The following is a 14,587-nucleotide window of genomic DNA, read 5'->3' as shown; positions in this document are numbered from 1 at the left end:
ATTTTGCCCAATTAGATGGCAATAAATATGACAATCTAAGTGAAATGTGCAAATATTTATGAAAATAAAAATTGCCCACATTAATAAAAGAGGAAATTAAATATCTAAATAATCCAATCTCAGAAAAAGAAATTGAACAAGCCATCAAAGAACTCCCTAAGAAAAAATCCCATGTCAGATGGATTCAAAAGCAATTTCTATCAGACATTTAAAGAACAACTAATCCCAATATTATACAAACTATTTGACACAATAAGCAAAGGAGTTTTACCAAATTCCTGTTATAACACAAATATGATACTCATTCCAAAGCCAGGTAAACCAAAAACAGAGAAAAAATAAAGTTTCAGCCCAATCTCCCTAAATGAACATAGATGGAAAAATCTTAAATAAAATACTATAAAAAAGACTCCAGAATGCAATCAAGGGATTATTCACTATGATCAAACCATCTTCATAATTGATCATCAACAACCAAACCAACAGAAATCACATGATGATCTCAACAGATGCAGATAAACCTTTGAAAAAATACCACACACATTCCTAATGAAAACACTAGAAAGCACAGGACTAGATGGGCCTTTCTTAAAAACAAATAAACAGCATATATCTAAAACCATCAGCAAGTATCATCTGCAATGGGGACAAGTTAGAAGCCTTGTTATTAAGATCAAGAGTGAAGCAAGGATGTCCATTATCACCTCTATTATTCAACATTGTACTAGAAATGCTAGCAGTAGCAACTCATATCCAGAGAAGAAAAAGAAATTGTAGGGATTAAGCAGGCAATGAGGAGACTAAACTATCACTCTTTGCTTATGATATGATGTTCTACTTAAAGAATCCTAGAGAATCAACTAAAAAGCTAGGGGAAATAATCAACAACTTAAGCAAAAATGTAGGATACAAAATGAACCCACAGAAATCATCAGCATTTCTATATATTTTGTTAAGTAAGGGAAGAGAAATCCTGCATTTAGAAGAGAAACCAGGCTCATGGAGAGATCAGGTAAAAAGCAGTGGAGGAGGGGAGAAGAGAATGCTGAGAGTTCTGAGGGGGGTGAGAACTCTGAACGCAAATGACAGGACAACTTCCAGCCTGGGAGATGGAGGATGAAGGTGGATCTCCTGAAGGCTGATAAAGAGCCCATCCATTTGACACCTGTTTTCCCTTCTGAGACCCTGAAATATCTCCACAAAGTCTCCTCAACTTCAACTACCTGAATCCTCAAGAGGGATTTTGGAATTGGTCTCTGACCAGAGCCATTCCTGGTCCTTCCCTGAGATCTCTTCCTTTTCTCCCTTATTTACCCCTTCACTTGTACTTTAGGATTTTAGCTAGCTCTGAGAGTAGGGACAAGAAAGCAGCTGACAAAAGGATAGGCCAGGGCCCAGAAGCCTGTGGCCTCCAGACTCTGAGGGCCAATCTGGAACAGGGACAAAACCTCTTAGGGCTCCCTTTTCTCCCACTTCCCTTTTCCCCATACCTCAGCCATTACTCCATCTTACTTGACATTAAACAACATTCAGAGATATTAGGACTTTGAGTTGGGGCCTATTTTGAGACAATACAACAAGAGGTTCAGGATTTGAATCATTGATATAGTATTTCAAGCTGAAATCATGTCCTCTTTCTGTGTCAACTTGAACCTGGGCTTGTCACTTTCTCACAAGGTGTAAAGATTAACATCTCAATAATAAAAAAATATATTTTAAAGGATTTATTAAATAATCATTAGAAATCGATGAATAAAGAGTATGCAAAATAAAAACCATGTGCCCATGGCTGGTAAGCCATTTTCAAAATCCCCACTCACCACCATCACTGCTGATTCTGTATCCTGCCCAGAGGGAGAGGAGGAGCCTCAATGCCCACTCCCTTTATTCTTTGTCTACAGGAAGTACATGACAGGAAGTCAGTGGGCTCTCGGAATATGTAATTTTTTTTTTTAGAGTAACAGATTTTTTAATTATACATTCCACTCTGAGAGTCAAGGAAGAGTAATCTTTCCAATGGGTCTTGTAAACATACCAACTTTGAAATTACAATAATTTGAGGATAAGAGGAAAGAGAACAAAACAAATGATTGCCTGGTGCATTAACAAAAAGCCAGTTAGTGGCAGTCCCCTTCGGCATAAGAGTATACATACAAAATGAATGCATTCACCCCACATAATTCAAATCATCACATCCCAAAGTTCACTCTGGATCTTCTGGTGCAGCATGTGGTCTGTGGAGGTATGTTCATGGTGCCTTCTCCAAAAAGTTCATTTTCTGGATTTGTAGAGGTAGCATATTTCTTAACCTAAAATTAATCTCAAAAAGAAGGTATACTTTGCAATTTAAAATAATTATACATTTCCTCCTGAAGGGGGTGTTGAAAAACACAGGGATCACTTAGGAATGCGGCTGAATTATGAGGTATATGAATCAATTATCAAAAGAAAAAGAAAAACAAAAAATACAAGAAAAACAAATGGAAGAAAAGATAAACTTTTGTGGGGAGAAAGATAAAATTCAAAATCAGGATCAAAATATCCAAAACCTATGTACATAAAATTTTGAGTAAACAAGAATAAATTCATAAAAAGCCCTTATATTAGGGCCCAGTACAAGTAATTTCTATCCCACAAGTCTGTAGGACAAAATTCAGTACTATTTTACTTACCCATTAGCAGCCAAGACTACAAGAAGTTGCCACACTATGAAAGACAGAACAGGGACTAGATTATAGGAGCCAAATTTGAGATACTTGGTAGAATGTGGGACAAGGAAGACCTGCCTCTGACATATGTCAAAACAGCTGTAACCTCGAACCCCAAACAAGTTCAAGTCCTCTTGTCTTGGCTCAAAATTTAATCAATTCCATTGGGATTTGTTGGTCATTTTGACCTTATGCTCAATTGGGACTATGCAGTTTAGCTTTGTGCTTCTTTGGCACTGTGCAATGGCTCTTTTTGTATTCTCTTGTCCTGGAATCAGACAGAATCATTAAGCAAAGTCCCATAATTATTTTTAACAAATGGCAGGTTTCTATAGTCTAAAGCTTTAGGGTATGCATTCATATTAAAGCAAATATATTTTAAACTTCTATTACTGTAAATTCAAAAAAGTTAAAAAGTCTTTTCAATACTGTTGATATGTGCTTCAAATACAAAAAGAAGAGAAAAATAAAACTGAAATAGTATATTGCACATGCAAGCAAAACAATAATAAAAGTTAAATTTCAAAAATATATAGCTTATAATGATTGACACATTGTGTCAGCTTAGAAAATGTAGAGTACAAAGGTTTCTCACTCCCAAAATGAGATCCATTTCCTTTTTAACTTCACCACTTTAACAGTACAAATGATTTTCAGAATAAAACAGTAATACATTAGATAATGCACCTTCAAAGAAGTACCAAAGTCCTCAAAATTCACAATAGCCCAGTTAATTACAATAGCAAATAGCAAACAAATCCACTATCATATTTCATATAATTTGCAGTATGAAAAAAAAACAACCTATGAACTGATGGATATTTGTCACAATTTTTACAGACGTAGCAAATATTTCAACCTTGGTATATATATTTGTAAAGAAAGTAAAACTTATTTGGTTCTAGAACATCACCATGAAATCTAGATTGTTCTAGTGGAAGTAAATTAAACTGAAGAATTTTGAAGGAACTCTTTTTGGCTTACTGCTTCATAGAAACACCTTGGCAGGAGCATTTCTTTGTTTCTCTACCTTCAATATAACATTCTTTGTAATATAAATATTTTAAAAATCATCCATTCAGAAACCACTAGTTATTAAAATTATTTCTGAAGACCCCTTAGAATCACCATTAAATTCTTAGCTTATTAAATTCTCTAAACGTTGTTAGCCAGGTTGAATCCATCTATCATCTATGTGACAATTAACAAATGAAAAATGGGGAAAAAACTGTTTATAGGCTTTTACAATATTTTACAATATTTTGTTCAGTAGCCATAGGGGAAAGGTAACAGAATATATGTAATAGTTAAAACACAGTAGACTAAAATGATTCAGTGTAACAGAACAGTATGGAATACATTAATATATGAGCTTTAAACAACAAAATTAAATCTTAAACAAAAACAAACAGCAAAATACAATAAAATCTCGAGGCTTTCATAAAAGGCTGGAAAGGCTCAAAAATTTCACCTCCAGTCTCTTTAAAGTTCCTTTTTTTTAAATCAGTTGAGATTCCTTTTGTCAGTACTGTGGGATCTCCCATAGTGAGGGAGAACATGTGTTTTAGGAATCTCAAACTGGACAGGCCCAAATGGCAAAGAGTTGCAGGGAGATGAACTTCTCCCCTGAATCTCAGGTAAGATAAGTAAAAGGATCAATGCACTCATGAAAAAGCATCCTAAAGCTGGAAGCTGTTTGAAATAGGCAATGCACTGCTCTCACATAGAATACACCATGCTTTTAATCAACTTCCTGTTTGGAAGAGTCTCTTCCTTCTCCTCGTCCCCACCCCCTGAGGAACCCTGCCATGTGGAGGCTAATTGTTGCCTAAGGAAAGAACATTCCAGATTTTTACCATCTGCCCTGACTCATAGCTTCTTCATGGCAGCAATCAGCAACAGCAGTACGGGTCAGGGTCCGGTCAGAGGCCGATTTTAGGAGCAGAGATGCTGGGGGATTGGGAGCCAGTTGAGAGATTGGGGTTAGGGGCTAGAGGAAGCAGTATCAACAGTAGCGAGGAATGACAAACGAAGGACTCAAGCAGCTGGGCGAGAGAAGCAGTTTACCTCTTCACCAAGAGTCCCCAGAGAGAAATCAACCAGGCAAAAATCAGGAAAAGAAAAACGCAGCAGTTCCAAAGAGAGTTGGAGTTTCCAAGGGTAGGTGGGGTGGTCAAAAAGCCTTAGCAGGAGAAACATGGATTTAAAAAATTATCTAGTCTATCTTTTTAAAAAATTGAGTTTCTTGTCCCTTTTGGTCACCAACTGTAAAAAATTAAAATCTCAATAATAAAAAATATATTTTAAGGGATTTATTAAATGATCATTAGAAATCAAGGGAAAAAGAGGGTGAAAAATAAAAACCACATGCCCATGGCTGGTTAGCCATTTTCAAAATCCTCACTCACCACCATGACTGCTGATTCTGTATCCTGCCCAAAAGGAGAAGAGGAGCCTCAATGCCCACTCCCTTTATTCTCTGTCTACAGGAAATACGTAATGACAGGAAGTTAGTGGGCTCTCGGGATATGTAGTTCTTTTTTTCTAGGGTAACAGATTTTTCAGTTATACAAAGGAGAGGTTTAGTTCAACCCCTTCTGACTCAGTACTTCTAATCAAAGAATTGCCATCATTGTTGGCAGTTGGCCATAACTAAACTCCTGAAAGGCTGACAGTTCATGTCCCATGGGGAGGTGGTCAAACAAAGGGGTCATCTTGCCTCACTGAAACTGATTTGGTCTCCGGAGCCCTGAGGTCCTCTGAGAGAGGAATATTGCCAACTCATTAAATCAATCTTTCTTCTGTCTCCTGCCCTCCATTACTCCTCTCAACCTCTCAATGGGGTCACCTCCTCCCTGAAAAGACAGCACCTGTCTTACTTCTCCTCCCCTGTAATAGAGAATAATAAACCCTCCATTCAATATCTCTCCCCTCTTCCCCTCCTTCTTTATCTCCTCCATTACAATTTCCAACACAACTCAGCAGCAAGAATTAGAAAGAGAAATTACCTCTAAAATCACCCTAGACAATATAAAATATTTAGGATTCTATTTGCCAAGACAATTACAGGAATGATATGAACACAATTACAGAACACTTTCCACACAATTAAAACTAGATCTAAATAACTGGAAAAACATGAATTAAGCTTATGGGTAGGATGAGCTAACATAATGAAAATGAAAATCCTACCCAAACTTATTTACTTATTTAGTGCCATATCCTTCGAACTACCAAGAAACTTTTTTAGTGAATTAGAAAAATATAACAAACTTTATTTGGGCGAACAAAAGATCAAGGATGCCCAAGAAAATAATGAAAAAAAAATGTGAAGGAAGGTAGCCTAGCAGTAGCAGATCTCAAACCATACTATAAAGCAGTGGTCATCAAAACAAGATAGTACTGGCTAAGAGATGGAAAGGAGGATCAGTGGAATAGGCTTGGGGTAAGGGATCTCAGCAAGACAGTCTATGATAAGCCCAAAGATCCCAGCTTTTGGAACCAAAATCCACTATTTGACAAAAACTGCTGGGAAAATTGGAAGACAGTATGGGAGAGATTGGGTTTGGATAAACATCTCACACCTCACACCAATATAAACTCAGAATGGGTGAATGAATGAATTGAATATACAGAAGGAAACTATAAGTAAATTAGGTGAACACAGAATAGTATATTTATCAGATCTTTGGGAAAGGAAAGAATTTAAGATCAAGCAAGAGATAAAGAATATTACAAAATGTAAAAGGAATAATTTTGATTACATCAAATTAAATCATTTTGTACAAACAAAATCAATGCAACCAAAATTAGAAGAGAAGTAAGAAATTGGGAAAGAATCTTTGTAACAAAAACCAATGACAAAGGTCTAATTTCTCAAATGTAGAAGGAGTTAAATCAATTGTACAAAAAAAAATCAAGCCATTCCCCTATTGATAAATGGTCAAGGGACATGAATTGGCAGTTTTCAAATAAAGAAATCAAAACTATCATTAAGCACATGAAAAAGTGTTCTAAATCTCTTATAATTAAAGAAATGTTAATCAAAACAATTCTGAGATACCACCTTACATCTAACAGATTGGCTAATATGACAGCAAAGAAAAGTAATAAATATTGGAGGGGATGTGGCAAAATTGGGACACTAATGCATTGCTAGGGGAGTGGGGAATTGATCCAACCATTATGGAAGGCAATTTGGAATTATGTCCAAAGGTCTTCAAAAGACTGCCTGCCCTCTGATCCAGACATAGTACTGCTGGGTTTGTACCCCAAAGAGATAATAAGGGAAAAGACATGTACAAAAATATTCATAGTTGCGCTCTTTATGGTGGCAAAAAACTAGAAAATGAGGGGATGCCCTTCAATTGGGGAATGGCTGAACAAATTGTGGTATATTTTGGTGATGGAATACTATTGTGCTCAACGAAATAATGAACTAGAGGAATTCCATGTGAACAGGGAGAACCTCCATGAACTGATGCATAGTGAAAGGAGAGGAACCAGGACAACAGCATACATAGAGACTGATACACTGTGGCACAATCAAATGTATGGACTTCTCTACTAGCAGCAATACAATGATCCAGGACAGTCCTGAGGTACTTATGAGAACGAAGCTATCCACATCCAGAGAAAGAATGGTGGGAGCAAAAACATTTACCTGGTCATATGGTTTGATGGGAACATGACTGGGGATGTTGACTTTCAATGATCACTCTATTGCAAATATTGATAATATGGAAATAGGTTTTGATCAATGACATGCAAAACTCTGTGGATTTGCTTGTTGGCTACAGGAGGGAGAAGGGGAGGGAAAGAACATGAATCACGTAACCATGGGAAAATATTCTAAATTTATTAATTAACGAATCCATAAATGAATGAATGAATGAATGAAATAAAACTCTATGGGACTGCAAAATAGCTACTAGGATGAATGATTTTCCAACAAGGAAAATCTACAAATTATAAAAACAAAATTAATACCTGGAGTTAAGAATGTGATCTAAAAGAGTGTAAAGAATTGACGAAACCTCTCACTAATAAAAGAATACCTTTTTGGGGGGGGCTTGGAAGGGGGACACATTAGCCAGAACTTCAGGCGCACAGAAAACAAAACTGTACTGGAAAGAGTTCAGAGATTGCCTTCAGAAGGAAACCAAGCCCAGGCTGCAAACTCCAAGACTGCAGGGGGGATACATGGAACAGTTCAAGGCAGAAACAAGGGCTGAAGGCCTCAGCCGACAGACCTTCAAACACAATGGAAAGGACACTGGACTATTCCAAATCTTTGAGAAGGCAGAGAACCTGCTCCAGGGAGCTCAGGACCCAGCCCAGGGAGACCCATCCTCTGACAAGGCTGGGCTGATCTGCTGTCCTTTACTTAGGGATCCTATTTACCATGAACTGCTTTTGCCCAGTAGCTGCCTGATTCCTTGTTCTCTGACTGCTGACTGGGCTCCATATTCAGCCAGTCTGGCATAGGTGAGCTACAAAATCCAGCCCTTGGGCACGTCCCCCCCTTTCTAGCCTCCCTTCAGGGCATTAGCTGACCTGGGAGGATTCAGCCGAGCCCCGGGGAGTCCAGTCTAGCATTTCTACAGCCCAGCCCGGCTCTCAGAGAGGTCCGGTTTGCTGCCCTAAGTCAGGGCCAGAACCTTGCATTGGACCCAAACAAGAACCGCTTCTTAGCCTGAGGAGAGGAGGAGGGGTGGGGCACTGCTGAGCCCTCAGAACTGGTCATTCCAATCAGTCACAACGTCCCTGGTCATCCCAGCTCTGTCTATCCCAAGGGGGTGACCCTCAACCCTATGACAAGTATTCCTGATCTGTCTGTTCTGTGCTCCCCAGACCACAAAGAGCTCTATCCCCTTTCTTAGGGTTTGGGGCATTAGCAGAGGCAGGCCGTGACCCCCTTTATTGACAGGAAGCACCCCCTGCTTGCCTTCCTTGGAGAACTGCCTCACTTTAGCCTCTGGCTGAATGTCACTCCCAAGACCTGCAAATGGGAGCTTCCCACTAGTGGCCAGAACAGTGCAGGTCCACTGATGAAGGGCGTCTGAAGCATGTTCAGAAGGGAGACCTAAGGGGAGAGATCATGTGCTTCTTGAGCCCCTGAGCAGGGGAAAAGCAGGAGGAGTGAATAACTGGAGAGAACAGCAGCAGCAGCAGAGGCACATCAGAGAACCAGAAGAGGAAACTACAGAGTGAGACTGGGAAGACCGCAGGAAGCGGGCAGGGCTAGAGGTGAAGACGAGGCCAGAGGGGAGGATGGGAGGAATCGTGGGGCTCCCATGGGCTCCAGGAGGGAGCTCCTTGGGCTGGACTGCAGGAGCTCAGGGGACAAGAGGAGGCAGACAGAGAGGGGCACCTACCAGGGCACCTCGAGGACCACAAACGTGCCATGCCATTCCCCCTCCTTCCAGCACCTGTTCTGCCCCCCCTGCCCCCAGGCTAAGCTCTGGGGATTCCCCAAAAGGCTGAGGACAGTCCTTGGCCTCCAGGAGCTCACAGGGCAGTGGGGGAGGGAGACAACAGGCAGACACAGGGACACAAAGCCAGCTCTGTCTGGGAGAAATAGGGAAGGAGGAGAGGAATGAAGGGGCTCTAAGAGGGACGCGGGAAGGATTTCCTGCAGAAAGGTTTTAGGGTTCAGTTGGGACTCATAGGAAGTTCCAAGGGGTCAGTGTTCTGAAATGAGGAGGAAAAAGATTGCAGGCAGGATGGAAAGCCATCAAAAAGGCCTGGAAGCAGCCAGGTGACACCGTGGAGAGAGTGCCAGATCTGGAGCCAGGAAGGCCCTCAATGTACCCCCAGACAGGTCCCAGCTGCATGATCCTGGGCCAGTCACCTAACCCTGAGTGCCCAGCCCTTGTCCCTCTTCCATCTTAGAACTGATCCGAAGATGTGTTAAGGGTTGGGGTTAGGGTTGAGCCTGAATATAATTTTAGGGGTCACCAGGGATTTAAATTCTAAATCCCAATGAAATACTCAGGTCAGAATGGAATTTTATGGTGGTTTATTTACAATAGAAGAATGAAATTAAGAATGAGGGAGAGAGAGAAAAAAGGTAAGATCTGCTGGGGCCTGGCCTGAGCCAGGGGGAGTTCAGAGGCCTCAGCCAAGGGGCCTTTCCGGAAGATTAAATCTAGCTTGACTTCCAGCCACGAGGCCTCCTCCAAGATGAGAGGAGCAGAGAGCTCCCAGGAACACTGGATTGTCTGCCATGGGCCCTGCAGTCCTGGGGTGGCTGGCCTGGGTTTATCCTCATCTCCAGGATCGCTGGGGCCCATTGAAGTCAGATGAGCTCTCCCACAGCAACAACAGGGAGGTTAGGGTTCCGGGCAGTCACGGGGAGCTCACTACCAAACTTATCTGAACCACAGGATGAGGGAAGCAGGAACAGGAGGCAGAGGAGGAAACTTTGGGGTCAGGAACTCCCAAGAGAGCTCCCATGGGGGGAGCTGAGGGAATCTGAGGCCACCACATGGGCCACCTGATGGGCTCTGATGGGGTTTGAACCATCTCAGGAGAATGGGCAGGTGAGGGGCATCAGGCACAGGGAGGAGGGGGAGGAGGAAGACCAGGAAAAGGCCAGCATGGGGCCAGGAGGCCAATTTGGGGGGATCTGACAATAAAGGGGATCAAAGCCAAACCCCTGCTCTCAGGGGAGGGGGGGCTGCAGGAGGAGCCCTTCTGCCCCTGCCTGGAGGCTCCCTGGGGCTGGGGAGGGTCCTGGAGCTCCCTCCCAGCACTCCAGGCAGGGCCCAGCAGCCTCCAGGGGGAGATCCTCCAGCCAGGAAGCCCTGCCAGGGCCCAGGCTAGGCTCAGGGTCCAAGACAGAAGGGGGAGCTGCCAACAGGCCAGGAAGTGGCCTGTCCAGAGTCCTTGGAGACAGCCCAGACCCACAGTGCCCTCTTCAAGGCCCCTTTCAGCTTGGCCAGCCTCCTGGTGTGCCTGAGGATCAGCCCTAAAAGTCCCAGGCAGAAGAGGGTGCAGGGACCGGGGAGGGTGTGTCTGGGGTCCCATTTGAACCCAGGTCTTCCCCACTCAGGCCTGACACTGTCCACTGGGCTAGCCAGGGGCCCAGGTGGGAATCCCTTTGCCAGAGGGCAGTCCTCCCTGTGGGGAAGGCCCTCCTCCCCTCCTGGTGCTCTGCTGGCCTCCTCAGCTCCCTCCCCCTTCCTCCCTGACACAGCCTCTGGCCCTGGGGCCATACCAGCCTCCTGGGGGCTCCAAGAACAGCACCTCCAGCTCCTGGCCAGGAGCACCTTCTCTGGCTGTCCCCTGGGGGCAGTTGCCATGCCCTCCCTCCCCACCTCTGACCACTGCCCTTGCTGTACTTTAGTACAAACTTCAATCCTGCCTCCTCCAGGAAGCCCTCCTGAATTCCTCCTCACTTTCTGGTCAGTATTGCCCATTCAGCCAGAATAGAGCATGCTTGGGGTAACTGAAACACTGTCCAAGGGGCAACAAGGGGCTTCCATGGGGTGGTGGAATTGCAATCTGGGGTCCCCACCCAAGACGGGGGTGCAGGGCCACCAAGGGGGGGGATCAATACAATTCAACAGAGAAGAGCCATTAGGAGGGGAGACAACAGGGAGGACTGGGATGAGACCAAAGGGGCCAGGAGCAGGGACTTTCCATTGAGAGCGGAAGGGCTGCTCCCACGCAGGGAGGCTTTGACACAGGATCCTGCCTGGGATCCTGCTGCCCGGCAGGGGTCCTGGGAGGGGAGGGGCGTTCCTGAAAGAAGTGGGGGCAGGGGAGCAGGAGCTTGGGGGTCTGGGAGGCAGGACTCCTGGGTCCTTACAGAGGGCAGTAAAATTGCATCCTGTACTGGCTCCCCTGGGCACCCCTTCCAGGCAGGACGTTTTAGCAGGAAAGAGGATCCCAACGGGGAAGCGGGGAGCCACAGATCCTTCTCAGAGGATCAGACCAGACCCAAGAATACATAGTAGACCCCGGAAGCATCAGATCCAGGCTCTGCTCCGGCCACAGGTCCTTTCTGGAACCAACGAGCCCCTTCCAGAGCACAGACGGGAGTTGGTCGGCCCCAAAGATACTCGTAAAAAGGAGAAATCGAAGTCAGGCGGAACCGAGGGGGCTCCCGGCTCTAACCTGTGAGGAAGGGGATATTGCTCTCTGCCTCCCCCCCTCGCTGCCCCCGTCCCCCTGCAGGAGCCCCGCTCCTCTACATCGAGCAGAGCTCCTCCCCACTCTGGGCCTCTGGGGGATCGCAGCCCCCTTTCCCGCTGTCCCCCCCTCCACCAGTTCATGAAGTAATTACCATTCTTTACGCGAAGTGCATAGGAGGCTGCTTAGACGGCTAAGGAGGCAAGGATGGAAAATATTTCAAAGTGGAGGAGGAAGCGGAGGAGGCAGGATGGTTTCCCAGAGGCCTTTGCGCTGAGTATGGCTCCAGGGCTGGATCGCGCGCTCCTGCCCCCTTGGGACTGATCCTCCTCCTTCATCTCTCCGCGGAGCGGCCATTCTGAGCCCCGCCTCCCGTCCCCACCCATTTGCCCCTTCCTCCCCACCCACTGCCCCCTGCATGGACCGGTCCTTTCCCCTGTTGGTCCGAGAGCTGGTCCTGCCTGGGCTCCCCGGTTAGTTTAGGGCACTCCCGTCTCCTGGGTTTCGGGATGACCGAACCGGGCCCCGGGGCCCTCAGGCGTTCGGACTAACAAGTTCTTTTTGGCCCTAAAACAGTGTTGGGGGGCACGCAAAGATATTCTCTTCTCCTCCCCCACGCTTGCAGAAAGAGGGCGGAGAAAGAAATAATGTGGGCGCCACCAGGCTCTAAAGGGTCTGCAGAACTAGAATGTGGATTTGACTTACTTGGGGTCTGCAGGAGGATTGGAGAAAAGAGCCACTGACAGAAGAAAGAAGCGGCGCCGGGCATCTCTAGTCACGCCCCCCTCGCCTGGAAGAACTGCAGTCCACAGATATTTAAACCGCTCAGTTTAACCAAGCAACCAAGACCCGGCAAAGCACTTTCTTAGTCACGTGGATTCTGGCCTCTGCTCAGTAAGCGAGGAGCGAGGAAGGGAGTCCCTGGATCCCGGGCCTGTCTGGAGCCCTCCAGGACATCCCGAAGTGTGGCGGGGGCTGGGGCGAGGCGGGGCGGAATGGGCCGGCATCGGTGGGCGACACAGCCCAGGCTGATGCGGTGGATATACACACTAGCTCGATCTCAAGAGCCCCTGAGGGAAAATCTTTGATAGTGGAGGAGGAGGGAGGACTGGGGGCCATCTTCTCTTCCTGCTTCCCAGAGGCCTCTGCACTACCCGGGGTTCTGGAGCTGGATCGCCCCCCCCCCCTTCCCCTCTTCCCTCCTCCCCCATCTCTATCAGAGCCTCCAGTCTGAACCCAGCACACTCCAAGGAACTGTCAGGCAGGCGGTGGGAGGCAGCCAGGAGGGAGAGCTGGAGACCAGGGAAATACTTGGGAAGGCGCCTGGGGTGGGTGGCAAAGGGAATCCCTGAGGGAGGTGTCACGGCGTTGCCTTGCCATGGGGAGGACCCAGCTGAGATGAGGGAGCCTCAGTGGAGAGCGCAGCCAGGCAGCTGGTTTCCGGCTTTTCCTTCTCTCCAGGAACCCGCAGCACATGAGGAGTGAAGACTCTGCCTTACCTGGAGCCATCCAAGGCTCAGCTTTGCCTGCATCTCCAGCTCCGGGCCCTTTCCTGGTCTCTGGGGCTCAGTCTGTCCTGTTCACCACCTCAGGTTAGGGAGATGAGAGCCTAGAGAGAAACCTCTGCATCCTCAGGATCGAGTCTGCTCTGATTCCAACCGTTACTGTTGACTGCAGAGAAACAAGGGCCAGAAAGAGAGAGAGAAACACGGCTGAGGCCAGAGCATGCATTTGCCTTCCAGGAGAGACACCAGAATGCGAGGACCCTGGTAGAGCTGGGGCCTGACACAAGCCTGGGCCCAGCCAGTAAACGTGGATTCCATATAAAACAGGTTCTAGGAACTGTGCTGAGCCCTGAGGATACAAGGAAGGACAAAAGCAGTCTGGGCGGTCCTGGAGCACCCAACATGGAGATGGTTTAAAAAGAATCAAGAAATCCTGACTGTGACTGAGATGATCCAGGGAGACAATGAAGAACCAGCTCCTATTCCCTTCCACGACCCCCTTGCCCCTACAGCCCCTGCAGGCAAGTTAATGAAGAACCAGTTACCATACCCTGGAATGTGCTGGGAACTGGTAATGACCCCAACCCCAGGAATTCCTGTGCACTCCCCCCACCACAGAAATTCCTGTTCACTCCAGTATAAAAGACCTGCAAGCCCCAGAATCAGCACTTGAGCCATTTTTTAGGGTGCTGAGCCCAAGCTGCAGTTTGTTTAATAAACCCCCTCCCATGTGTTTCCTTGTTGGTTATCGTTTCATCCTTGGGATCAATTCACCGGGCACTTCATATGGGGGCTCATCTTGGGATCCCATGAAAGAAACAGAGTCTGAACAGAGGGAGGGGACCCCTGTCCTGGGTCAACTCGAGATGACGGGATCTGGAACACATCACATATAGGTGGAGGACAGTAGGGCTGGTGAGTAGCCTCGGGAGGTGTTAAATGAGTGTGCAGAGATATTGTGTGAGCGTGAGGGGAAAAGGTCTCCTGAGTCATCAACATACAGCTAAGTGGCTGACCACTGGTCCCTGGCCCCAGGGGTTGTACAGAGATAGCCTATTGCCAAGCCGGACTCTTTCCGGAGATCTGCCCACCGATTTCTGAGTGCAGACCAGGAAACTATACAGTTCCTATTTCCCTTGAGGGGATAGGTCAGAAATTCTGGGAATCATGTGGATGAAGACTGTGACACCCCTCTTGACTCTCTTCACCTAAGGATGCCCGACTCCCTTAAATAAG

General features: G+C 46.1%; 1 protein-coding gene and 1 long non-coding RNA gene across 3 annotated transcripts in view; one reads left to right on the top strand and one right to left on the bottom strand.

Moving 5' to 3' along the window:
* LOC103101516 (zinc finger protein 420-like) overlaps nt 1-13,932 on the bottom strand; it is a 27,822-nt gene extending 13,890 nt beyond the window's left edge. Inside the window, exon 1 of one of the 2 annotated variants that reach the window (XM_056807523.1) lies at nt 12,552-13,932. Coding sequence is in view for 1 of the 2 variants with exons in the window: in XM_056807522.1 (XP_056663500.1) it covers nt 12,001-12,003 (3 nt within the window). In the remaining variant the exon portion in view is untranslated. Of the gene's footprint in view, nt 1-12,000; nt 12,239-12,551 lie in introns of those variants that run through there. The other variant, XM_056807522.1, reaches the window with a different exon arrangement.
* The window catches only part of LOC130455846 (uncharacterized), a 41,250-nt gene continuing 40,594 nt past the window's right edge, over nt 13,932-14,587 (top strand). Inside the window, exon 1 of the long non-coding RNA XR_008914029.1 lies at nt 13,932-14,587. This is a non-coding gene — a long non-coding RNA (uncharacterized LOC130455846).

This window comes from Monodelphis domestica, chromosome 8 (assembly GCF_027887165.1).
Source record: "Monodelphis domestica isolate mMonDom1 chromosome 8, mMonDom1.pri, whole genome shotgun sequence".
NCBI classification, from domain to species: Eukaryota; Metazoa; Chordata; class Mammalia; order Didelphimorphia; family Didelphidae; genus Monodelphis; species Monodelphis domestica.
Note: the sequence above shows the minus strand (reverse complement) of the source record. Positions and strands in the feature narration are given on the sequence as shown.